General features: G+C 39.4%; 1 protein-coding gene and 1 long non-coding RNA gene across 3 annotated transcripts in view; one reads left to right on the top strand and one right to left on the bottom strand.

Annotated features, from left to right (window-relative positions):
- The window catches only part of LOC134878040 (uncharacterized), an 87,161-nt gene extending 70,419 nt beyond the window's left edge, over window positions 1–16,742 (bottom strand). The window contains exons 1-3 of the long non-coding RNA XR_010167647.1: window positions 16,447–16,742; window positions 15,466–15,508; window positions 15,227–15,294 (exon numbers count right to left, since the gene is read on the bottom strand). This is a non-coding gene — a long non-coding RNA (uncharacterized LOC134878040). The remainder of the gene's footprint in view (window positions 1–15,226; window positions 15,295–15,465; window positions 15,509–16,446) is intronic.
- Window positions 16,743–18,388: 1,646 nt separating this feature from the next.
- On the top strand, window positions 18,389–24,088 carry lysmd4 (LysM, putative peptidoglycan-binding, domain containing 4). 2 transcript variants are annotated; one of them, XM_063876442.1, is made up of 4 exons: window positions 18,427–18,517; window positions 18,913–18,982; window positions 20,132–20,391; window positions 22,502–24,088. In XM_063876442.1, the coding sequence occupies exons 3-4, from the start codon at window positions 20,140–20,142 to the stop codon at window positions 23,036–23,038; spliced, it is 789 nt and encodes a 262-aa protein (XP_063732512.1). In that variant the 5' UTR covers window positions 18,427–18,517; window positions 18,913–18,982; window positions 20,132–20,139; the 3' UTR covers window positions 23,039–24,088. The 2 variants fall into 2 exon arrangements, with proteins under 2 accessions (XP_063732507.1, XP_063732512.1); XM_063876437.1 differs by lacking the exon at window positions 18,913–18,982 and having other exon boundaries at window positions 18,389–18,517.
- Window positions 24,089–27,943: the final 3,855 nt, after the last annotated feature.

The raw sequence follows: 27,943 nt of genomic DNA, 5'->3' as shown, positions 1-27,943 counted from the left end.
CGGAGCTCGCCCCACAACGCTAAGCCCGGCTCAATAGGCACACTGTGGACACTATTCACAAGAACGCAGACTGAAGCAGCAATGTAGAGACGACTTAACATGATCTTAAAATATATTTAAACATATTTTGGGAATTCATATTTAATGAATTTCTGTAAATCGGAGGTCCCTAATGACGAATCGCCACTGACTGTACCTCGCAGAACTGCTCAAACTGATGAACATTGCGATTATAACTCCGATCTGATGAACTACCAATAATCCATTAGAGGAAAATGTCTGATTACAATCTTAAGGGATAAAGGTTCATCTGCACAATGATAGATGAAGAAGGCAGCTCGGTGGGAGGTGTGATTGGGCCAATCTAAAATGATGGATCATATTATTGTTATTAGGTGAAAGCTTCAAAGGCGGCTATTTGTGATGCACACCGTCAATGTGGACAGGAGCCTCAGCCGAACAAAGAAATAATTGGACTGGTGCCACATAATTCAGGTTCATATTTTCACAAGTGGGGGAATCTCATTATAAATCAGGTCAGCCAGTGATACAGCACCATAAATCAAAGAGAGACATAGCTCCAACAATTAGATAATTACTAGACCACCGTGTCACCGCCGCTGAGATGCCACTAAGGAGGGGAGAGAGTAACGAACAGCAGTGAGAAGCCGCTTTCTGCTAAAAATGATACAGCAGAAAAGAGACACACTAAAATGTTGATAAATAGATGTTGCTTGAATGTTGATTTAATAATGATGATGACAATGATGATTTTAATCAGATATGACCACGAATAAAACAAATTAAATGATCAATTGTTGCTTTAGGTTGAGTAATTGTATGAACCTGTGTGTAACTCCTACAGATTCTGTCCCCTGGTCACCCCTAGAAGTGTTTCTACACGTGTTGGGAAGGGTCTCTTGACAGCACAATTGCATGGACTGCCACTGTCCCCTAGTGTTGCTCCGATGTTGAGCTGCGGTGTTTGAACTACAGTAGCAGAGCCTGTTACTCTAATTATATCTCTGGCCCTTGATAACCTTGAGGCAGAAAAGCAGCCTGAAATCCGAGGCAGGGGTCCAATTGACCCCAATTGAAAGTGTCATTTCACAGGATTGCCAAGTTAGAGATGCTCTTGCAGCCCAGGATGAGCGGATGGTAATTCAACTATCCTCCTCAGCTACATTGTTTCATTTTCAAGCAGCTCTTCCACACTGCCTCCCCCCCCCTCTGCTCAGCTGGGCGGGTGTGGAGCTGCCTGTATGGTTCTCATGTCAAACCACAGAGCAAGGAAGCTCCAACAACAGTCAGAAATTGAGGTCACAGCACAAGAACGAACCAACTGGAACAGATTGTTGTGGAACCTCCAGGCTTCTGCAGACACGTGTTGATCCCAGCGCAGTGTGCCCTAGCTTCTACCTTCCCCAGCCCTCCTTCACGGCCCCCCCTGACGGCAGCTTTTGCATAGCAAGAGTGTCCAGGACTTTATGATCACGTGCACCAATCATCCTTAAACATACATGACCTTTATGACCAGCATCATAGAAATATTCAAATGGAAGATTTTTGACAGGTATTTTAAGTTTATGTGGTATTCCTTTTATTGACTGCAGTCCGTCTGAATATTCAAACGAGCCATCAAAGTGATGAGGAAAATAAATTGTAAAAAATACATTTTGATTTTAATAATATAAATTGAAGAAAAAAACATCCAGGAAATTATTATGCAGTTATGTTTGGGTTTTTTTGGGGGGGGGGGATCTGAGCAGATTGCATGTTTTTCCCATGTTTCACAGACAACAATTGTCCGTAATTTATAGAATGCAATAAAGACATAAATAATAAAACAAGAGAAAATATTAATGCTGAAGCGGTCTTTTCCGGGGCTGTACAACAACTTTTGGACATTGTGACACAAAATCCTCGTGAAAATCTGGATATTTTCCTTTGAAATTTTTTTGAAACTTCAAAAATACCCATCTGAATTTAAGTTTATATCTTGCATGTGTGCCAGCAAAGTTTAAGAAGATTTAAGCTGGAAATATTAGATGACAGTTAGCTTTTGTCTAAGCCTCCTCAACCCAGCTGAACAAAATGTAAATGTCTCATTAGATCATTGTCTCTAAAGCACTTTAAATAGATATTAAAGCCGCTCTGCATAAGCCCCATCTGCTCTACCATATATCCCCATGGAGGAGAAGCAGTGTTTTAAGGCACAATTGATCCTTTTATAATGTCATGACCATTGTATGACCCAAAGCAGGGGGCGTGTATGTTCTGGGGGGGGTGTGTGTTGGGCGGCTGGAATCCACACACACATCATCAGCAAAAACAGTGTGTTATGGTGTGCTGATGGGCAGTGGGAGGGAGACAGGTATGACGTCTCTGTTTAAGCACAAAGTGTCGTCTCGTGTTAACCGGCCACATTTGGCAACATTTCTGACAATCTGTCATTACTGTCACTTTCCATGAGAGCCAGGACAGCAAAGAGGGAGCACTGACAGCAGATTGACCCCAGATGCTGTTCATTTGATTGATATCTCTACAGACAATGATCCTTTTCCTGCACTGCAGTGGTGGTTACACAGGGAGGCGTTGGGAGGGGGGGGCAAATACAGGAGAAATGTCACACCAGGGGAGTCAGCGAGGCGTAAAGCCCTGCCTGACGAGCGCAGGGTCAGTGGCTCCTCTCTGCCCCCTTTGTGCCCCGGGTAAAATGATCTAAGTGACTCTGGACCTCTGCCACCGATCTGCTGGAGTGCAGGAGTCAACTGCGTAGGCATGGCAGAGTGAAGCCTGGCAAGAGACTCGCTGGTAAAACTGCATGAAGTGTATCGCCTAGAGGACAAACTCCTCTTCTGGTGGTTACATTACATGTTCTCCATAACTAGGACACACTAATAAGACAAAATATTTACATTCCTACAACTGTTCCAATATATTATATTATATATATATATATATATATATATAGACCAATCTGGAGCCGACGGTGTTCTGTATTCGGAGCTGCAGAGTTGAGCCTCCCAGAAGATGGATAAAGGGGAGAGGTTAAGATTACATTGTTCTGGTAAATTACTCGCACAAAATGGCTGCGAGGCAGAAGCCATATCAGTGGATACATCCTTAAAGACCGCAGCAAAGAATGTACAATGTGTCAGAGCGAGATGCTGGCCGTCTGCCGCCGGTGTTTGAGGATTGCGATCGACCTTAATTAAATGCGCTAATACCTTCTTTGTCTCATTGAGGCAGGTGCAGACCGCAACACACAACAAACTACTTTTATTCCACGATGATATCCATATTTTTTTAATAAATCCAAGCATTTATTAAAAATATTGCTTTACAATAAGATTACCCTTATAGTTTGTAATTTATGTATTAAGTAGGTTGTGAACACTTTATAAATCACTAATAAGCTTTTATGAGACAAGAGATAAACAGGGCAACTGTGACCGGTTGCTTGCCAAATAGTGAGCCCACATGTATCTGTACTGCTAAGCTATATTGGATACTTAGCTTACTTCGTCTTCTTCATCAGCCAGCATCCTTGGTCTCTGTTGTTCACTGAGTTGATTCTCCCCCCATCCATCTTGATGTTTGAAGAAGACAAATAAGCTAGGTAGTCAATATAAGGCTCAGTCATCTTGCCAAATAGTGAGCCTGTTTCGATGTATGAAAACTATGTTAAAACTGGTTTATAAATGGTTGTTAATGATTAATAAAGTGTTTACAACCTAATTAATAACCTAATTATAAACCCTTTATAAGGGTAGTCTTATTGTAAAGCAGTAACCAGGTGTCTTGTTGTGGTTTATAGAGGATAAAACCTGTTTAGTGAATCCACTCCATGGTGTGCTTCACAGAGGACTCAAATTGTGTGAATGTAGTCACTATATTTTATGAATATCGAAAAAGCTTTTTCTGGATTGATAATTAACGAGTATTTGCATGTGTTTGTGTGTTAAAGAGTCAGCGGGAGCAATTTATGTGGCAAGCTCGTCACTGTGCAGGGTAATAAGGTCAGAGCAAAAAATAACCCAGGGGCACATTTCCCAGCAAATGTACACACATTCACACAAATAAGCGCACACACACACACACACACACACACACACACACCACTGTCCCAGCCTTATGTTGCAGAATCCAAACCAATCGAGTCAATTGCCAGAAAACATGACATGACCTTTCAGATTCACTGAGCATCAACCGTGAGTGGGACTGGCGTGCTTTCCGTTTCAGCGCACCCTCTGCCCCTCCCGCCCACTCCGTCACCCCCAGGGCCCTAAACCCTCCACAAATAATTACTCTCAGTGGAGTCTCTACTCTACAAGACGGAGCCAAAAAAACTTGACTCTGATCTTGACCCATACTTAGGGTACTCTCACTATTAAATCATCCCTCACAGGGGTTTGACTATTTGAACAATTCCGTCCCCATAAATTCAAAATGAGTAAGGTCAAGTTCATGTTTAGACATACTGTGGTCAGAATATACGTTATGAGCTTAAAGCATACACAGTGAAACATAAAATGATACATATTATCTGAAAGGTAACATATGCAGGATTCCTGTTAACCAATTGTTTTTATCCGTAGGTTAAATGTTCTATTGACTTCAAGTGTGCAAAACCTTTAGTTTGTTTAATCTTTTGATTGTTCAAAGTATGTAAAGTATTTCAACTTATTTTTGTATTTGTTAATGGTGCTACACGTCTACTTACAGAAAGGCATGTTTTTGTATTATTGCAAATTGAATTACCACAAAGTAACATGTGGACATGGTTATTTACCAAAGTTTCAAACGGTCCGAAAAGAGAATCTCTCAACAGACTTTAATCAGAGAACAGCTGCAAAATAAGAAAGGACATATTCCCTCCTAAAAGCATTCTAAAGCCTTTGAATAAGTACACATCACTTGTGTAATATGACTACCACCTACTGGTTAGGAAACAGATTTTGACATCCATCTCAGAAAACTCTTGCTTGTCACATCTCAAAAGTGCAAAAAGCTGTTATAGCTTGCTAAAAATGTTAAATGTTGAGGCCTATACCTATGATGGACATTTAGCAGGTTAAAATGTATCAGTAACATTTACATAGAGTTACTTTGAGTGGCACAGACCTCATCAAACTTGCTTCTTTGTTAATGAGGCACATGTTAAAGGTCCCCTATCATGCAAAATGTACTTTTTGATGTCTTTTATACATAAATATTTGTTCCCGGAGTGTAAGGAGACTCACAAAGTGTCAGAAAATACAACCCTCTCTCGTTTCCTCCTTACCCACATCTCTAAAAACGGGGGTACAAATGAGCTGATCCAGATATGACGTCATATCGGAAATGTGGGCTGGCTTTACATTGAACTCCTGGCAACGTCCCACCCACGTGACACGTCCCAACCTATTGCCCGCAGTCGTGAGCTGAATCCCTTCGGCAGTACCTGTGTGTCTGTGTGTTCAGCATGACGTCTGCAGGAGGGACTTAAGAGTTGTTATATAATGCATATAATGTCTCTGTTCTAGTGGTAAACAATGAGAAGCGTTTCAGAAATAATGCTTGATGTGGTTTGGAACATAATATGACGTTTAATCACGGCAGCGTTTAGCTGAGTATCCTCTCCCAGTAGAAAACTTCCACAGAGGAGAGAGAGCTGCATGATGCTCCAAAAGGGCGTGGCTAGCTTCAGCTCAGCTCAAATTTAAAGCGACAGTCACAGAATCAGCACTTGAGGAACGGGGCTGAAATAGAGGGGTATGAGGCATGCTACAATGGGTGATCTGTTTGGTATTTTGAGCAAAACACTTCACAGACAAGTTTTGTATAGATATTGCCCTATAATATATTGTTCAAATACAGCATAATAGGAGACCTTTAAGGTAGGAGGACTTTAAAATGACGCCACACAACAGCAGGTACAAACTCAGCTTGTTTGTGTCTACCAAACGGATGAGGTAGACACAAACCTTAACCTTGTTTAAAGAGTTAATAGTGGCTCTTGAAAGACAGATCAGCTGTGCTTGTTTCTTGTTATTTAATTTCAAATATTTTATATGGCACTAGTTTAAAATGTCAACTACAAGTAAAGCAACATTTTTCAACTTCTGTGGTGTTTGAATTCTTTTGGACAATGTCAAAATGTCAGGGGTCAAACAGCCAGGTCGAGGCAGCGAGGGGACTAATTCCTCGGTTGTGCCGCTGTTCTGCATGGCAGCGTCTGATAAAGTCATGGATCACTGAGGATTGGAGCAACTGACACTCAACAGTGAACTTAAACAATGTCATCAGCAACCTTGATGGTGAGCCACTGAGCTGAATCCAAGACTCTGTTACTCACCAGGCCTCCCAACGCATGATCCCTTTGGAACCCAGCAGAGCAGAACTGATCGTCTTTGTGCAAAATATTCAAAATACTTGAGAACCATTATGAAAACCACTTCAACAACCTCAGTAACAACAACAGAATCTATTCTAAAATATGACCTGTTCATCATGTGGAACTGATGCTTTAAATGTTAGCAGCTTTACAAATGTACTTACTTTTAAAATGACAGATTAGTGTTATTAGCTGGAAATGTATCCCATCAACAGTATATTGAAGTTACTCATTATGCTACGGAGACTTCTTTTTTTTTATCATTCCTAGTCATCAAGCTGTAAAAGAAATAAATAAATATCCTGAAACTGCAGTGAAGTTTGAGGGTAAAGTTTGAAAAAAATAAGATCTTTCTGGTCTTAACAAAATCACTTCCTGTACGAGTTGCTCTGTGCTATGCTCTTAAAAATGGTTGGAAATAATGTTAAGAATATGTGAGTTACTGAGCTAAAACATGCACGACCACCTATATGGTACCATGAAGACAAATCCACAGGCTACGTTCTACAACCTCAGACAATTATTATCATGGAATAAAAGCATCTTGTTATTCAGACACACTATGGCAACAGAAATATAAGCATTTGGCGAGCAGTCAAGAAAGCAGGTGACCAAAAATAGTCATGGACTGTCACAACAGTCTTTGTTGAAAGAGTTAATATTGGGTCTTGAAAAATACATCAGCTGTGCTCGTTTCTTTTTATTTAATTTCAAAAATGTAATATGGCACTAGTTTAAAATGTCAACTACAAGTAAAGCAAAACCTGTTTGAATATGTTGTGGTTTACAGATCTTCTTTCCTTCCACTTCTGTGGTGTTTGATGAATAAAGCTCAAATGCGCTTATTCCTTCACAGCTTTTATAAAACAAAGAAAAAGGTTGAAAAAGGTCAAATGTCAGGTCTTTGAATGCTGTTTTTTTTTTGTTGACTTTGATTGTGACCCACTCGTATTCCCGATCTTCCGTCTCACTAAAGCTATTTAAAGTCTGCAACAATGCAAGGTCAGGCACATTTAACCCTAGACATTCAGCTTAGTCCACTGTCACATCTGCATCATCAAATTAATGTCAGGCTGCAACACTTCTTACCCCTCTGAGAGGGTAAAGCTTTGTGACACACAGCGGGGATGATCCAAGAAGTCCCTTTTCATTTACTTCAAAATGAGGAAGGCGGAATGATATGGGGCCAAAAGTCTTAATACAACAATCTTATTTCATGGAGGATACTGCCCTCTCCCCTCTTTCTGTGCCTGTGGAGTTGATTTGAAGTCATGGTTAGTCCTTTTGATATGAGAGCGGGTCAGAGCAATTTGCCACCTGGTGAGGAAGGGGAAGTAGGGAGGTACATTTTTTAATTGTCAGGTCACTTGGTGCAGGGACAGAAGATCCTTTGGGCACATTGTCAGTCTTTGTGTGAAGGAGCAGCCATCTGAAATCCCCCGCCTCATTATGAGAAAGGGAAGATTAATTGACCAGTTCACTAACTGGCAGCCTCAAGACTAGATCAACTTAGCAAGGGAACTCACCAATTAAGACTGGACTACAGCACCTTTCCTCAGACCAGGAGTAATCCTTTTTATTATCATTAGTCTCTATAGTCCTGTAAGGAAGATCAAGTTGCCCTTTGTCAAAGACACAAAAAAGACTATAGGGTGTGACCGCATGACTTAATGTTAGTGAAAGCTTAGTTTACTTCAAGAGCAAGGATGAAGTGACCAGTACCTACTCTTATCTAACCCAATTATTTTACACAAACAGGACGCACCGTTACAAGAGTTATTGTTCCACAACAGGAAGCCAAATCAGGAAACTCAAATTCATGAACTCTGTAAGATGCTACAGTCCTAGATTAGAGCTCTACATCAGAGTGATCCAGGTCACATAAATGGAATCCCATTATAAGCAAAGCACTAAGTCTTCTTTTTCAACTGAAGGCAAGGCCAATTTCCTCTCTAAACTGCTGCCCAGATGCTCTGATTAATCTCAAAACAGCTTATTCGTTATTCCATTTCCCCTTTTCTTTTTCTTGGTATTTCAATTTCAGCGCTGTAGCAACCATTCAAACACACACACAAAGCATCCAGCAGCTGAATTCACACCTGGGATTTTTCAAAAGCGGTTGTGATGAAAGCTTTTCCAAACGGTTTTAAGGCCTTGAAAAACACCACAAAGTGCATTTTATTTTCACTACAAACATTGGTCGTATTCATAATACATGGCGTATCAGTCCCAAATTTCCATTTATATTCGTCAACACAGATGTGGCTGTTGTCAGACCACCATGTGCTGTGGTAAAACTCACCGGAGGGGATGGATATGTCAGGACCAGTGAGGTGTCAGAGATCTGGTGCCAACACCTGTCGGTTCCCAGGGAGCTTGCATCTCCAATAACAACGCTGACTTTGACACGAAGCATATAACACATTCATACATATACACACACTTGAATACTCACGCACTCTCGCTTTGTCTCTGTGCACACTCAAATGCTTTGGGGAGAAGCGAGCGCTGAAAAGATGTCATCATCACTCTCTTCAGGAGGCCATTATGGATAGGAAGCTAATATACTGTGCAGAATATTCCAGCGTCTTTTTCACCCAGGGCTGCATATCCCTTGTGGGTGATCGGTAAAATTGGTTGACATTTTCTTGGCTCCAATTAACCTTCAATTTGACTCTCAGTTTTGCCTGTCTTCTTTTATTGTCCTCTTGAAAAAGTAGCAAAGGGAAAACACGGTTGAAGCAAAAGTGTTGTTTCCCGATGTTGCCCATTTCCTTTTGGATCTAATTGTGCTCTCTCCCTGTGGATTAACGAGGCGGAGATGATCGTCATCATTTCAACAGTTAGATGTACAGCAGGCTAATAAAGCAGTTGAAATAGGGCAGTTGAAGCACTTACTTACAAAAAATTGAATAATTAGAGCTTGTTTCATTAATGTGTGTGATACATTTGTAAGCATTTAAAGATGGTGGAATACAAATGGCAATTTAATGATTACGTCTTTGTTTACCTCAGTCAGAAAGGGGATATATAATAAAATAACTAAGGAAATAAATGAAGATTACTATAAGCATAAGTCAATTTGGGGGGGGGGGGGGGATACATTTTTTTATTTTAATCGGAGCAGTTCTCCATACAATATATTTTGAAACAAAGATGAGGGCCGGTATGTTTTCTTCATAAACAGACCTGGCCAATAAGTATACAGCATATTTGAGTCCAGTGTTATTTGTTTAGATCACTAGGACTTGTATTTAACCTCGAGCGATGGAGTCGTGGTTGGGGTTAGTCACTTGTGAGATCTGGGTCTAAGCGCCTATAATTATATATGTACTCGGCTGTATAGCACCCCTCCCCCATCCCTTACGTGGTTCATTCAGAGGTCACTCAATGCTTATGTTAAAGTATGTACTGTAGGATTTACGCATGTATGAACCAATTTGACCCTGTTCTCCTTGGTTAACGTCATCGGACAGCCATGAACTGTAGGTTTTATCTTGTAAAATGAGGAAAAGGTAATCTAAATCTTCCTCATGGTGTTAAGTTGTTTGGATCATAAAAAGAAAAGAGGAATGTACTGGTTAAGAGGATTAAACCAGAACTCAGGTTCCTAGACGACAGCAAACAAAACGGTATTCTAATAAAGATGGACTTCATCAGCTCAGAGCAAAAGTCTAAGGACTTCCATGGAATTAATAGGGTTTGGTTAAGGTAATGACAAAGTTATTGTTTAATGTAAACAGAACATAGCCCTTCAGTGATAACTAGGCAGATATTAACCTGCAAAGGCGATTCAATACGAGCGGTTCAGCTCCTGCCTTTCTGGACCCCAATGTACTGTTAGCACTCGTCCCCTTGTTGAAATAGTAATGACCTTAGTCTGTCACCAACATATTTTATTGTACAGTTTTGCAGAACTTTATTTCAGACCATTGCACTTTGACCATTTAGCAGCTATTTTGCTGTTATTGTTTATTTATTTTGAAACAAAAAAACACACACTAGGTTTCAGTTGAACAAACAGGTTATGTTTAGACACACTCAGGTCGTCAGCAGGCAAAGGGCAAAATATAGTATGTTCTAGTTTTTGTATCCCTGCGATGGCTTCCTCTAGAGTCTTAATCAGATCCAGGATGTTTTATAGGGAGTATCCACACTACTGCATAAAGTCTAGTAAAATAATCAATATTTCAATGCATCTCATTTTCCCCATCGTCAGTGACGACCTAATGGCAGGAAAGTTGAGTTCATGTCGTGTTTCAGGCGAGGCAAGGCCACATTGCGAAGCTGAACACAACTTGTATGCATTATTAAAATCCCACGGTCACAAGAAGCTCACGTCCTATAAAACCTCATGGCAAAGGTAGTGGTGGTCGTGACTGCAGTTTGAACTCGCACTGAGGATACCAAGCATTACAAGATAGACCCCGCTCAGAGGGGGGGGGGTGTTTTTCTAACATACATAGCCCATTACATGAAGCCTTTCAACTCGATGTTTCCTTGCGGGTATATGGATTGGGGCGAGGTAAAGAAATAATCAGGAGGGGAATGAATAAAGTATTACACAACTAAAGTATATGATTTTTTATGCTCCCAGATAAACTTTGATTCTGGCTTTGCTAAACAAAACCCTGAACAATGAATGAACCAAAACCAACATTACTGTGATCAAGCTGTTTACTTGTAATGTTTTTGTTATTTACAGGATGATATAGCTGATGGTAAAGCTTTGTTAACATGTTACTTATCCGTAAAAGCAGCTTTTTATGTTTAGTCGTTGTTCTGTAACTGAGTCCTTACAGAAACATTCAGATTTGAGCTCAGATAACACTTGGAGAGAAGGTTAGAAAGCCGTGTGCCCTTGTTAAAGAGAGGTACACGCTGCAAACACAGATCCGCTGCCGTGCCCCAAATGCCCTAGCCCTGGTACCCAGCTAGGGCGAGGTTATACAGAGCCTCAGATCTCAGAGGGCCGGAGTGTCGGCTCAACATCAATCACAGTAATGTCGGCTGACACTGTAGTGAGGGTGGTGACAGGGCAAGGTTATGTGTCACTGTACGCTCATGGCCTGCATCAAGACCCCGACTGCCAGAGCTCTGTCTCATGTGAGGGGCCACCCTTAGGGTTTGGGATCCAAATGACTATACCCCACTACAGTTGAACTGTACCCATCAGCAAATAGCCCTGGCCCGTGGCTGCAGGCCTTCCTTTCCTAAAATGTTAACCTAAACTGCCTGAAACTCATCCTCATTAACTTTTCATTATTATTTAAAAAGTTTGCTTGCATTTTTTTTTAACCAGAATATTTTCTCTCAACTATTCTCCTCACAGAAGAATAGTTAACCTACTTATTGTGTTGCTTGAATCACATACTTGCTATCATGAAAGCACAGGCTCTATTTTTGTTAAATCATTCTTTCTTGAAAAATAAAATAACTCATGTATAGATTAAATTATTTATTGTATAGTCTATAAAACATCAGAAGATATTGAAAAAAATGTCCTTTGCAAATTCCCAGATCCCAAAGTGACTTCTTTAAATGACTTCTTTTAACAATGAACAAACGACTAATACTTGCAGCTTTCATAATTGACCACTGAAGTTAGGAAGAGTTCTTAAACAAATATTTAACATTCAGTCATAGATTCGTTCAGGGCCTTCCCCAGACTTCCCAAAACCCAGCAGCTTCTTTTGAAATGAATTATTAAGATGTTAATTAAGATGTTAAACGAAAGTATAACTTTTTAAGCAGGTTGTGTTGAACACTAGGAAGTGTGATTGAGGGAGAGAGACACACAAACAGAGAGAGAGAGAATGTATGTGTGACAATAACTTAGTGTCCATGAGATTATTAAACAGCCAATCTGTGACCAAAACAAGAGAAAGAAAGGAGGATGGAGCAGGCGTGTTTATGGTTTAGGATAAAACCTGTTTAACTCAACATTAAGGCTCAACAAAACTTTGAGAACAACTCAAATATACAGCATTTTTGGGGACCACTTTGCATTGTTGTAAATGCATTTGAAAGTTAAATACATGAGGTGTAAACATGCAGTGATGATGTGTTGCTCTGAATGTTCCCACACTGGTGATGGATTGTTGAATTAGGCCCCTCTGAGTTGTGAATAACGTTCACCTGGTCAGTTGACATTTAATCAATAGACATCTGAACTGTTGCCCCGACCCCGAGCTATAAGGATTTCATTTGGCTTTCCCCACAACAACGACTGCAGGACCCCCGCGGGTTTCCAAGGAAAACAACCAGTCACCTGTGGTCCGTTTCAACTGCCAACAAGCAGATGAAAACAGAAATCTTATGCTCTATTTTCTGCAAGACAAATAATCAAATGTGTCTCGCAGTGAATGGCGATACGGTGTAATCAGGCGTGCGTCAACACTTCAATAACCTGAAGAGAATTGACTTTAATTTATTGATGACATGAAAGATTTGACCCTTTTTTCATGTAGATTTAAAGGTTTTTTTCAGGAAATGCCACACTTAAAACCTTTTTTTTTTTTTAAACAGGCAGAAATGTTGACAGAAATCTAAACACCCAAAACTGGTTTTAGTCTGAATATTGGAAGGAAAGAATATTTTAATATTCCCCTTAACTGTTACCACTAAGTACATCAAAATGAATGCATATAAATGAGTAAAGTCAGTGTTTGTGAAAAAGGAAACATTGTTTGTTTGTTTTTTTTGGAGCAGGAGTCATTTTATTGAAACCTGATATAATGTGGCCACACCGCAATGAGTTCATGGAAGTGGCATACATGAATGTTTCACCTCGATAAATATTTAATCTTTGCTCTAAATCATTTACAGCAAAGCCCTTACTGTTGTTCTTCAGGCAACATGTGCATGCAGTGTACACGGTTTTATCCCCACTTCAACGTCCCTGCCTTCCCCTCTCCCTTTCCCCTCGCTCCCTCTCCATCTTTATCTCTCTGTCAGTAGGACAAGCTGCTCAGTGGCCCGGAAATATGGCGCATTATGCCGCTCTATTGATCGTCGTTCAGATATACACCCTGCATCTGAATGCAATGTAAATGATATGATGATTCCCTCTAAGGCAACATTAACTTTACTATCATTCTGTGTTCTCAAGTGCAAAGGTTGACTTCATGAGACAATGAGCTGAGCGTCACTTAATGCTGTGGTTGCGCTGGCAGATGAGCATACAACAAAAACAACTTCAGGACAAAATATGTTTGAAAGAGGGCAATAGCGTACACATATGAGATCAATAACAACTGAACGATTCTTTTAATTAGCAGACTGGTTTATTTCCTTAAACATGAAATCAGTTTGGCTTGGGAGTCAACTATGCTATCTAGTTAAGGGGTCAACTGGAGGTCATCTGGGGTTTCCAGCTGAATGAGTATGCATATGTGGAAAGACACACTAGAATATGCATGACTGCTATAAATTCCATGTTTAACTAGTCTTGCTTGTAGCTAGCCCTGTATGAAGTGTAACTAGAACTAATGTATCTGTCACAGACTTAAATTTGCAACAGAAAGATTATAGCAGCTGAGGACAGGAAATACGCTGTATTCTTGACAAATCAGTTGTTTAACCAAAAATCAACTGCCACGTTAATCCAGCGTACTGCAGGGGAAATACTGTATATAAAACTGACAATTCAGATACAAAGATTTTTGAAAACTGCAGTTAAACCAAGAATCTTTCTTCTAATCTTGCATAATTGACACTATACCTTTTACGTTTTCGTCACAGAAATTATGACTTTTATATTTTTAGCTTACGGATCAGAAAATGTTGCTTTTTATTAAGTCCGTTAACTTTTGTCACTGTTGTTTTGTTAATTCAACACACACCAATATTAATATCTCGACTGCAGTTTATTTAAAACACATTATCACATTGTAGCCATGTTACTGTGTTTGTTGTCGTTTGTGCAACATGTATCCTCATGACAAACATCTCTACAATCCGGTGGTGCACTTCAGCTGTACAGGTACTGAATAAATAACTAAGATGACCTAGCCTACTTGCCATCATCATCTTCCACTTGATTCCTTTAACCTAAAATGTTTTGCTTGGGTCAGTTAAAGGTTCCTTTTTTGTGTGCAATAACAAATGAGTAACATGTGATGTAGTTGTAACCAGGAGCAGTTATCCTTGTCTGTCTGCCATTCAACGTCAAAGCTATCTATGATCAATTGTTTGTCCAGCCAAAGAAAACAGATCCATTTGAACAACATGCAAATCAGGTCAAGCTGGTCTCCATCAACGGAGAGCTGGTGAACTTTTTCGGTTTACTTAACAATAACAGCTATCTGTGACAGACAGCTGGCTTTCAACTACCAAAGTAACACAAACACAAGGATCAATTGCATCGATAGACTGAGAGCAGACAAAAAAATGTTCCACTCCACAAATCAAAGTAATAGAGAGTAGAAATCCAGCAGACAGCATGTGGGTTATTATGACGCATGAATCCACTGAGCTTTGCTTTATGTATTTTCTGTAAACAACCCCTACCACCAACAGAAACTTATAGCAAATCAAATCACAGTCACAGTAATTGTGATATAAATGTTCCACAAGATGGCATCAACTCTGCCTCAGTGATGCATTTCACTGAGATGACCTCACATTTGTTATGTAACCATTTGTATTCAGCTGGGACAAAAAACTTCCATGACAGGAGAAATAGAAACTTTCCATCTCTGTGTCACTTTCATTTTCTTAGCCTCTCCAGCAATAGAGACAACAAGTTTTTGCTTGAATCTTTATAGACTGCAACTCAATTAGCCATAAGCAAAATGGACCGCACCATGACAAAACCAATGAAATAGTTTGGGCGAGGACACTTACCTCTTCACTTCTGCCATTCTGCTCTACAGTTGGTGTGCGTTCTCCTTCTCCGTCTTGAACTCTGAAGCCTGTTTTGACAAGAATATGTCATAATTGATATCAATTTTGACACTTTACACAAATTGTTTTTATTTCACTTTATCATAAATACAAGAAAAACAAACCTTGCAGTGACTAATCAAATCACATTTATTAGTGATATATATTAGTTAACATTACAGTTCAATGTTAATCCTCACCTGCTTAGCTTGGGCTGTCTCTGCATTTCCTTCATTTTGATACCTGTAATGACCAAATGTGAGAATCAATATCAAAATCATGCTCTGTTAGCAACAGCTAAACAGAAATACAAGATAGTTACACATTTTTGTTAGAAACCAATAAAGTTGTGCATCAACTACACCAGATTGGGATAATGGGCCTACTTTTAGTGTATCAGTATCAGCATTATCAACCACAATCTATACCCAGTCCATAGTTTGCTGCTTTTACATCAAGTGCAGAGCATGTCCGATTTTGTGCTCTTTTGAGACACAAGAAAAACACAGAGTTTCAATCTAGTAGAAACCACCTTTCAGACACTGGAATAGTACAATAAACTACCAGGACCAACTCATGCATCCTATTTAGCTTTCAGGCATCACACCGATTTACTTGTTTTAATGTAGGCTTAGTGCACACTGTATCAGACTCCATACGTAGTCAGTGTTACAGTGACAGACCTGTGTAAAACTGAATGTCTTCAGGATATCCATACTATCAATATCAAAAACTTCAAAAATCAAGGTAGTCCTCCTTGAGCATGTTTGAAAGGTTGGAAGTCATCGGGAAAAGCCCACTCATTTACAAAAATCCAAGCAGTGTTTTTAATTTTTTTAATTAATTGAGGTTAACAACTAAAACACGTTTTAGGCTATTTTAAATTATGCTTTCAACTACGTTTTATACCCGATTAAGTTATCCCCACAACGACACAAGTTACGTTACCTTCAATAGTAGGCTAGCTGCTAACGATTTGGAGCTAAACATTTTAAAGCTAATGGGCTAGCTTACCTTACCTTGATTAATGTATCTGCATTAGCAAGCTATTAAGTAAACGTTAAGTGAACAACTTTTCTATCTCTAACCGTAACATGCCATGAACATGACCATTGTTTTTTGACAAAGAGACGCTTTATGCTTATGTTGACTAACATTGGCTTACACTTGCTCACGCTTACCATTATAGTCTTGTGTGCGCACTGGCACAGCGACGCTACGAAAACAAACAGGTGCTTTGCAATGGACGTTTTGGCAAACCGGAAAAATGTCCTGGGTTCAGACCTGCCCCAATCCGCTTCAGAAATACACTTCAGCTAGCTGGCAATTGTCATGACGGTCTCATATAACGTTGTGTAAGATAACGCCGCAGAATCACTTTTCTGTATATATTCTGTATATGACTGTACATGTCATGGGAGGGTTGCCAGCTAACGATCAAACTACGTTCATTGAAACGGAACATGCGCGCGCTTTGGTGTTGACCAATCAGGTTGCTTGTAGGCGGGACTCCAAACAGTAAAGATGGAACTCGCGCACTACGGGACTTAATTATTTTAAAAAACAAATTTAAAAAAATATATTCAGAGAACATACATTTATTAAAGCATTAATTTGGTATCGATCTATTTTATTAGTGCACTGTCATGAGGTTTATATTCATATTGTAAATGATGTCTTCATGAGACAATTGAGGTGTAGGTTATGTAGAGGAAAATCAGCAAAGTATTGGTCAACGTTTTCAAAGGGTAAAAATTGAAGTGTACACCGAAGTATTTCCTGGTGATTAGTGGTGTAATTAGGCTGATAAAATATATTTTGTTTTTTTATGGGGTATATGCTATGGGGCTTACACAACGCACTTTCAGAGAATGCTTTCACAGGCTATCTTTTCAGCTTGCCTGCATACTGCTCATAAATGGTTTGATGGAAGAGGGTGTGTTGTATTTTTGCGGTGGCATTCATCAGGCAATTAACCATAGATGTAAAATGTTAAGTTAAACTATCAAACTGAATAGTACCTGTAATCCAGTAATCATTAACGGAATGTAATACAACTAATGCATTGCCCCATGCCAAAAAAAAAAACACACCTTGCTTTAGTTGCATCTGATAAAATGAGAAGCTTTCAACAAATCGTAAGCAATATGAAAGATCAATAGCCCCATCTAGTGGTCAAAGAAGGCTCGCCATACCCTGACCTCTGAAACCTTTGTGGCTTTCTCCCTTAGGACCCAGGAAACGGTATTCACTTTCGATCATCCCCTCAGCCCTGGGCAGTGTGCTGTAGCTTTCCTCGCCAACACTTATGTAGCACATAGGAACTTACATAGGGAAAGGGGAGAGGAAGTCAACTGACAGCCCCTGTACTTAAATGGCTTAGGTGTAATGATGACTTTCTACCAACAGATGTCAGACATAGAGAATATTTGCTTAGCGGTTAATAAGCATATACAGAGAAGAAACACATTATCTACCATACAATTAATTTAATACACATTTTAAGTTGTGGACTATAATGATATATTAAAAAAACAGATGACAAGGGTTGATTCCACTGAACCATGTGTGTATTATTTGACCTTACTATTGAACTGCTTTTATTTAGAATAAAACTAACACATTAATTAAATATCTAAAGCGACTTGACAACAAAGCTCATCCAATATTCTGAGAATTACCAACAGATTATCAATAGGAAGATACAAACATTTCAAGAAAATAGCACAATCAACAACAGGAACAATTGTGTTGTTCTGTCTTCTGTATGTTACATAGTTCACACATTGTGCGGCACATTGGTCTTACACCTGGTATCACATGTTATATTATATAACATACAAAGATTGTCTTTGCTTTGCTTCAACGTGTAAATGTGAACAGGTAGGCCATCTATGTTCCTGTATTTATGCAGCAGTAGTGTCCACAGTGTAACCCACTAACAATTAATTATCGATTTATGAAAAAGGTTTTAAAAAAGACACTGCATCATAAATGAATATACTTAAACTTTGTGTAGGGATTTCTTTAGTGATCATATGATTGTCGTTGTCATTGTTTTGTCACATTCCAGAGCAATGGGTGGCGGCAGTGCATTTCTTGCAGCACCTTTGAAAGAGTAGAAGAAGAACAAGCAGGCTAACGGCAGCTAGCGCGAGCACCACCAGTTGCTGCTGTAATGTTATCCTGTCCGGCCGGGCAGGACTCCTCTGCCAAGGCGCTGTCCTGCATTATTGTTGCCATTTGGATAAGGTAACTAGATGTGGGGAAGCCCAGTTTGAGATTAAAACGTCTGTGACACTATATCTACTTTTGTTATGTAGTAACACTATGTGTTCATGTGTTGTCAAGAATATTAGCTAACGTTAGCTCACTGTAACTGGAGCTGAAGTGAAACAGTTCGCTGACGATACATGCTGAACTCCAACTATTTGAGTGAAAATTAACTGTAATACGGATTTAAATTATTTTTAGATTGATTGACTTATTTCAGTTTGGCTTTAGAGTGTCACAAATTGGTTAATAATTGATTGCCTAACTTTTGAGTGCACTCAAATACCGTCCGTCAACATCTAACGCAAAAGGAACATGTGTAACGATGCTGTCACTCAAACTTGTGTGTTTGCCTTTTTGCTGTGATCGTGTAGGCAGGTGTGAAAGCTATAATTCAACCAGTGAGCTGAGAGGAAGGAGCTATCGGCCCGCAAGTGAACTCTGGTGCGGCTTTTTATGGTTCAAAGTAGCCAGAGTATTTGTAGATATGTGGCATAAGTATGAATCCAAAAGATACACTATTTTTGTTAAGCTTATACTGCCACATAATGATGTCATCTAGCTGGGTGTAACACTATCCAATCAAGTATAGCGTAATCTGCTTCATGTCTTCCTCTGAAAAGTGAGCAAAACAAAGCAAGCACACTCTTATTTTACAGCAACCATTATTTTTATTACGAGATAGAAAAGTGATAGTTATCAATATACAACTTTAAAATTAAGCAATTATCTTTTCTATGGTAAGACAGGACATCTATATCAAGAGACAGGAAGACTCAGTGTACAGCCACTGACTACAATGCAGATACAAATGTCTGCTCTCTGCTCAGCTAGCGCTTAGATTGGGAGAAAGCTTGAAGGTCCAATGGGTCAGACACATAGGGTTTCTTACACAGATAGTAATGATGTGTAAGACTAATGGAGCTAGATAAGCAGGGATAACAGCTGTACAACTAACAGGCCGTGGCATTCAGATGACACAGCTTAAACAAGCCAATGCAGTTTAGTCTAGAGCAGAAGTCAGCTGTAGATATAAGGCCAGGGCAAAGCATCTGCTCAGATTAAAGTTACTGTATGTTACATCAGACCTTGAGAATGGTGTGTCTTGTCATCTTGTCCGGTAGAGTCATAACTGCACAGCCTGATACCCACTGTTGGCCCACAATATGGTTGAAACACAATCTAACATGAATGCTGGGCTTCTATAGGAATTCTCCCCAGCAGCATTTGATGACATTTATTTACTGTATATTGGTAAATGTAGTTTGTAACATATTTTAAGTTGCTGGACTGTTTTAGAATTCATTAACTAAACATCCAATAGATAAGTCTATCATAGTTTGCCAATGTTGTTCATATTCATTTTATGTTGTATTACTCCTTTATTATCTTGATGAGATGCTCCATTTTACTGAAGTTTCTTCAAAAGACACAAGAAATAAAGCCTTTCTTTAAGAAAAACAACCCTGCTCACCAAACAGCCAAGGCTATCTTTTATGAATTAATTAACTGTGATTTCTATTTAGTTGGGATTCATCCTTTAATGGGTTTTTTAATTGTATTTTTGATTCAATGTTGGGACATTTCTTACAGGCTTCACTATGCATCGGGGGGAGCATGCTTCCCGGGCTTTCCAGGCCCCGGTGGATGTCCATGCCAGTGCAGACGGGCAGATTTACATGTTCAACAGAAGGCCCGGTGAGTCTAATGTATCCTCAGATGAGGAGCTGAACGTCATGGAGATGAGGCCGCGGGTTTCGCTGCAGGAGCAGGACAGGAACGTCCAGCTGCTGGAGCGGGAGGTGTTAGATGGTGACAACCTCAACAAGCTTGCTCTGCAATATGGCTGTAAGGTAAAGAATTCGGATAGTCAATGATTTGTATTTTAAGTAAACATGTTCTGTGTTGGTTGTGTTGATTTTTTGCCTTCATCCAAAAATCAAAATAACATATGCTTCCTTTTAACTTAATTGCATTGTAAATTTGCTGCATAACAATTGAGTTTGTTTTGGTGACAGTTTAGAGGTATTCATCCGTTGTAGGAAGGCACATAATAAAAAGGAAACTCCACAGATCATGTTGTGAGCAGTTTAATGTAGGAACATTTATTGTTCTTCGGTTGAGCTGTATAGTAAGCTAGCTCAGAAGTGGTATGCATCATATGGCGTTGTGATACGGTTGGTCTGTGTATAAAAGAAACTTGCTCTTACATGCCAGGTCATGATTTCTGGGAAGAAGACATACAGTGGTGTGCAAAAGTGTTTGTCCCCTTCCTGATTTCTTATTTTCTTGCATGTTTGTCACACTTAATTGTTTCAGATCAAACAAATTTAAATATTAGACAAAGATAACACAAGTAAACACAAAATGGATTTTTTAAATGAAGGTGTTTATTATTAAGGGAAAAAATCCAAACCTACATGGCCCTGTGTGAAAAAGTGATTGCCCCCTAAGCCTAATAACTGGTTGGGCCACCCTTAGCAGGAACAACTGCAATCAAGCGTTTGCGATAACTGGCAATGAGTCTTACAATGCTGTGGAGGAATTTTGGCCCACTCGTCTTTGCAGAATTGTTGTAATTCAGCCACATTGGAGGGTTTTCGAGCATGCACCACCTTTTTAAGGTAATGCCAAAGCATCTCGATCAGATTCAGGTCAGAACTTTGACTAGGCCACTCCAAAGTCTTCATTTTGTTTTTCTTAAGCCATTCAGAGGTGGACTTGCTAGTGTGTTTTGGATCATTGTCCTTCTACAGAACCCAAGTGCGCTTCAGCTTGAGGTCACGAACAGAGGGCCGGACATTCTCCTTCAGGATTTGTTGGTAGACAGCAGAATTCATGATTCCATTTACCACAGCAAGTCTTTCAGGTCCTGAAGCAGCAAAACAGCCTCAGACCATCACACTTCTACCACCACCATATTTTACTGTTGGTATGATGGTCCTTTTCTGAAATGCTGTGTTACTTTTACACCAGATGTAATGGGACACACACACCTTCCAAAAAGTTCAACTTTTGTCTTGTCAGTCCACATCATCAAGATGTTCTCTGGCAAAACTGAGACGAGCTTTTATGTTCTTTTTGGTCAGCAGTGGTTTTCATCATGGAACTCTGCCGTGCAGGCCATTTTTGCCCAGTCTCTTATCTGCAGTTCTTGTGCGGTTTTTTGTGACCTCTTGGATGAGTCGTCGCTGCGCTCATGTGGTAATTTTGGTCGGCCGGCAACTCTTGGGAAGGTTAACCACTGTTCCATGTTTTTGCCATTTGTGGATAATGGCTCTCACTGTGGTTCGCTGGAGTCCCAAAGCTTTAGAAATGGCTTTATAACCTTTTCCAGACTGATCTCAATTGCTTTGTTTCTCATTTGTTCCTGAATTTCTTTGGAAAGCAGCATGATGTCTAGATTTTGAGGATCTTTTGGTCTACTTCACTTTGTCAGGCAGGTCCTATTTAAGTGATTTCTTGATTGAGAACAGGTGTGGCAGTAAGCAGGCCTTGGTGTGGCTAGAGAAATTGTACTCAGCTTTCTAAAGATGTGATAAACCACAGTTAATTTTATGTTTTAAGAGAGGGGGGGGGGGGGGGGCAATCACTTTTTCACACAGGGCCATGTAGGTTTGGATTTTTTTCCCCTTAATAATAAACACCTTCATTTAAAAATTGCATTTTGTGTTTACTTCTGTTATCTTTATCTAATATTTAAATTTGTTTAGTGATCTGAAACATTTAAGTGTGACAAAACATGCAAGGAAATAAGAAAGGGGGCAAACACTTTTGCACACCACTGTATATGTACGTTTTTCAAATACTTCTTTTTCCTTTTTCTGGTACCATGAATCGCATTATATTCGAGAGAAGGCATACATAGATGATATCTCAGTGATCTAATACTTTGGTGAATAAGAAGTAAGAAGAAAAACATGTATTTTTGATTATTTGAAATTCCTGTGTTTCTTTCAACAGGTGACGGATATAAAGCGGGTGAACAACCTCATGCAGGAACAAGATTTGTTTGCACTGAAATTCATCAAAATACCTGTTCAGAAACACAGCTTTTTAACAGAGTTGCACACAAGTTACCCTCAAGAAGAAATACCACATTCATCCCCCACACCAGTGAAGCCTCCAGACCGAGCCAGAGCCCAACCACACCTGCAGGAGGTCACAGACTTCCTGATGGAGGTGGACCAGGATATCGAGAAACTGATTCAGAACACGAACGATCAAGATGAATCTTTATTGGATAACTCGAAAAAACGACAAAGGTTTGGTTTCAAAGGACAGCCTCTGAAGAGTCACGGCGCAGACTGGGGCATCCAGTGGTGGAACGCTGTGGTGGCCATGCTCCTGATAGGCATCATCCTGCCATTATTTTATGTCATTTATTTCAAAACAAAAGATAGTGGAGAAGCTTCACCAACAGATGGAGGTGCTTTATCTTCCATCCCCTCCTCAAACACCTCAGGGACAGGAGCCAAACATTTCCAAGAACCAGGATAAAGCAGACCGGAATCATTTTAAGACTGATGATATTAAAAGTAGGTGACAATCAAGTTAAAGACAAATCTCTTTACATTTTACTCACACCTCCGTGTTTCAGTGAAATGTTCCTTCTGTTTTATACTATATCTGTGATGCTTGAGGCAGACACTTCAATGACTGAGAAATGGATGAACAAGTTATAATTTTGTGATAATTATAATATAATTGTGATCATTTAGAAACTCACTTTACTTTATACAGTTGATGTAGTAACATCTCTTACTGTATTATTCTGTAATGTTACCTCAGGCGATTAACTAAATGTGACGCTAATTAGTAACGGTTGTGTCTTGAACTCCCTCACACGAATATTAGTACCAAAATTAAATGCAGTGTATGTAGTCTGAGGGGAACACATCAGCTGTAAGTCTTTCTGTGTGAGATTTACTACAACTTGCCTTTTTTTCATTGCCTTTTGCCAGTATCAACATATCGATTGTCATCATATCATTGTCATATATCAAGCATAATCATGATATCTGTTCCAATACAGTAATATATATATATTGTTAAAATACTTTAATATGAAAAATGGGAGATGAGGTTTAACTATATTTGACATGGGGTTTAGCATTCATTGCATGCCTTGTTTGAATTAACTTATTTGTGGCTCTGTTATTGTCCGCTCATTGCCATGCACATCAAGCCTCTCTTGGTCTGAATTCAGCGCCAAAAGTGTAAAGTGTGTTTACAGTTAGATTTAGGTGCACTATACTTTATATTGAACAGTACAGTACAAGCAAGTGCATTTTGAATGTTTCCTGAGTGAAGTGTGACGTAAAGAAAGTGCCTTAAACCGTCATAGTTTTTATGGTATTAAGTTTGAATCCACCATGAGTCGGTGCTGAATTTGTGTGCCATGTTCAAAGCACTTTTAAAGTCTAGTATTGAAGCTGGATTTTATTTAAATATCTTCAAGTACATTTGTAAACTAATTGATGTGAAAAATGTGCAAGATCATTTTTATCCAGCATATTCCTACCTGAATACAATGTGTATTTAATCTCTCATGTTGATGTGTCTTGTTTAATATCCGATTGTTGTCTAATCTTCCTTATATTCCTTATTTTGTAACACGTGTGTATTGAGATTATTTACAGACACACAATATACTAGGATAGAGTGTTTGAGTGACACCCAATTAAATAAGCACCTAGAAATATATAAATAAAGTAGGCCTAAACTATTAGAATAGTGATCATGTTAGTATATGTTTTTAATACAGATTTAGTTGCAGTACCCACTCATGCCAACAGATGGCGGCATGCACATACAATCCTACTACTTGACCTATGCTAAGTGAAACTTCATGCAGTGTGTGATGTCACAATAGTCATTTTTAATGATGATTAACTACCACGAAGTTCAGTTAACACTCCCATGATATAGATCTTGTGAACTAAATATCAGGAGCCAATAGTAGCCATGTATAACAATATAGAATGTCTCTGTATTAACAGTCAAATCCAAAGAATAAAAATGTGAGGAATAACTTCAGTGTTACAGGGATTTGGGAAAAAAATGCTCAATAGTTGTAAACCCATTTCTAGAACTAATATAACATTTAAAAGTGTCATGCCCACAGATGCTCGCTATAACGGGGTCTGAACATGGATATTGTGTTTAAAAGATAGTGGACCCAAATACTTCCATCAGTTTGTACTTTACAGGTAAAGCCAATTCATTATAAGACAATTCCAAAAGACATGTGTTGACATTAAGGGGATACAACCTATATTAATCAGCCGTACACAACAAAAACAAAAGCTCCCTTTCACATTAAGCGTATCGAGCCAGGTACACTGAGGCCCAAAATGTTCTTTGTGATGGCAAAAGCTGATATTGTTCAAATAAAAAACGAGATAGGTCTGATCTGTAATATGACCAGCCAGAGACAACATTTTGAAAACTTGACTCAAGCGTTTTAGTTTTTCTGAGACTCGTGAACAAAAGTCGAGTATTGCTGCGCAGGCTCTATGCCTTTTATTATTCTATGACCCAAGACCCTCCTCTCATAACTGCAGCTCACGAAGCCTGCTCTGATCTAGCTCCAGGCCGCACAGCGCTGGCGTCCTGCCAGCTCCCAGGCTGAGTCTTATCCTACTGTTGACACATGCCCCCCTCCCTTTTCTCTTTTACCTCCACCCTGGACACTTCTATTCCCTGCCTTTCTTTATTTGATGAAATCCACATCAAGTCTGCTCCTGTAGAGGACATATTTACTAACTATAATAAGGCTCTTACCTTCAACAGTCCTAATATGGTGTGTCTGATTATTACCATGTCAATTAGTGGAGAAGTGTGGCTGTCACATTAGTCACAAAAATAATAATTCAGATGCAGAATACTTTATGGTCCATAAATGTACAAAAAATGGAAATGTGTCTTTGGCACTGGCATATAAAACAAGTCTGACAACATACAGTTCACATACAATACACAACAAGTATGTAATACATATAGGTCATACCAATATTGAATCACAGGAGAGGGAGGGACTTCTAGTTGTATATTTAAGTTGAAAACGGGTTACTCGACCTAAGTATATCTACAGTTTGAACACTGTAAAGGGGTGTGCTGGTGTCACAGAAAAGCTGGTTGTGAATCCAACACATTTCTTGGGGCAGAAAGTGCTTTTTTGGAGGTCGTGGCTGAAGCGGCTTTCCCCCTGAACAAAGAACAACCCCTACATACAGTCTGGGTGGAGGGTAAATACAGTGAAAAGATTCACGAGCAACCCGAAGCTCTGCAGCTTTAAGAAGTTTGCACACTTGAGCAGCTGGCAGCGGGCCACTTGGCCAACATAAACAGCCCTAATCCTTTTTCCAAGGAGCTTTCAACACTCATCTCTCTGGCACAACGGCCACTGACTCACTCTCTCTCTCTCCCTGACATTCCAGTCTGTTTTCATTCTGCACAGCCGTCACCAGGAGGCGCTGTGGCCCTTACAATGTGAATGTTGTTGATCATTATTCACTGCTAAGGTATGTGCCTTCCTTTGATTTTCCCCTGAAGCGAAACAGGTCTCAGTTTTCACTCTTAGTGGGAATGGAGGCTTAGTTTCACAAAGTCATGTTGACCTGAAGCCCACAGAAGTATGGGTTGCTCTTACAATTGGTGTTGACAAAAAGTAAACTGTGAACTTTCATATGGTTTCTATTCTTCACCACCAGGCACTTTGATATAAATCAGCTTTTGGTGAAAGGTTGGCAGAAGTATATATTTTTTAAAGTTTGTTTGAATCAGCTTTTTGATGAAAGGTTACCAGAAGTTCTTGTGCGCTCATGCCAAAAATAAATCAATTTTAAGAATTACAACTCTTAAATTCAGGCCAACTAAAATACCACAGTATATTCTCTCTATTCCTGAAATAAAAACATATGTTTTACAGTTATAAACATAAATACAGTGTGATTTCTGTGTGAGTGAGACTGGGGTCTGTTTGAATGGGGGCAGGGAGATCCAGGGTTTTGATTTCCTCAGCTCCCGGGGGGATTTAGCAGACACAGGGTAATTTGTAGTGAAATTTCCAGCACAGTTTGTTTTGCAGGTGGCTGAGAACGAATGCAGGGCGTGGTGGGGAATGAGAGAAGCAATTTGCTGTCTGTGGGCTGTGAATGTGTGTATTGTTGCACAGCAGTAGGTTTAGTGTTGTGCCGGTATGTGCTATGGTCGGGGCTGGACCAATGGAAGGGAGGCAGCAGTAGATTCTCATGGATAAACAAAAGGATTGTTGAGATATTAAATACACTTTTATTGGTGAATTCAGCTTTTCTTTCCAGTAAATACACATTGTAACTATCCTTGTCTGGACAAGTCAGTCCATTCTGCAAAAAGAAGATACTCTTTACCCTACATGTATGAAAAGAGTATTTCAGTTTGAAACACGAGTCACAAAACAGGGGAAAAAACGAATTCAATATGTGAAAAGGGTCACATGACAAAGCAATATGAGTGTATTCGAAGCTTCTCGCCAGAAGACATTTCAGTCTCACATGCTTCAGAGTGGATTCAATTAAAAACTCTTTTCTTTGAATCTCCGGCCAGAATTTCAATGTCTAAATCCATGCCAGATGTTACAGCGCCACTTGAGGAACACACAAGGTGTCAAGGATAGAGCTAAGACTGTTACATTTGTTTTTATCAGCATATCTTCAGTCCAATGAGAAACATGTATCTGTGCAATGAAACTAATCCTGCAGAGAAAGCTCAGAATATGCTATCAAGGAATATTTTGACCGCCAGAGTGTGATTTCTTTTCACATGCAGGGATTTTAATGAGAATGCATAATATATTCCATGCATGCTGTATGTCATCCCTTAAGTCTGACTGTGTAAGGGAGGGATCATCTGGAGACACAGATGGCTGGAGAATGTGATGTTCTGTCACTCATGTTTCTGCAGGGGCGGCTGTTTTTCTTTCGCCCCCGCTGTTGAGGAACCAATTGGGCAGCACCTGTTTTACATTCCAGCCGAGGTTTGAGGGGTGTTCACCCCGAGGGACACTTCTATAGTAAAGCTAACACAGATACATATGTATGGAAAAGGTTTCTGTAGTCAGTCATTGATGTTGTCTCTTGAATCTTTCTAACATTTCCAAGACATCAGTATGTATGTGCTGTAACAACAGCATATGTCTTCACATAGTATTTATACAATGTATGTGTTTGTTAGGAGATTGAGAACTAGCTTACATTTAGCAGGAAAATGTATTGTGTCCACCATACTCACACTGTACCTCAACATTCGTTGTTTATATAAAGGCTATTAAATAAGAAATGTAATCTGATTTGCTCACGTTAAAACATTTTAAGGACATCATATGATATGATTACTAATAAAATGGTTTAAAGATGGTTAAAC

The sequence above is a fragment of the Eleginops maclovinus genome, chromosome 2, assembly GCF_036324505.1.
Source record: "Eleginops maclovinus isolate JMC-PN-2008 ecotype Puerto Natales chromosome 2, JC_Emac_rtc_rv5, whole genome shotgun sequence".
NCBI lineage: Eukaryota > Metazoa > Chordata > Actinopteri > Perciformes > Eleginopidae > Eleginops > Eleginops maclovinus.
Note: the sequence above shows the minus strand (reverse complement) of the source record. Positions and strands in the feature narration are given on the sequence as shown.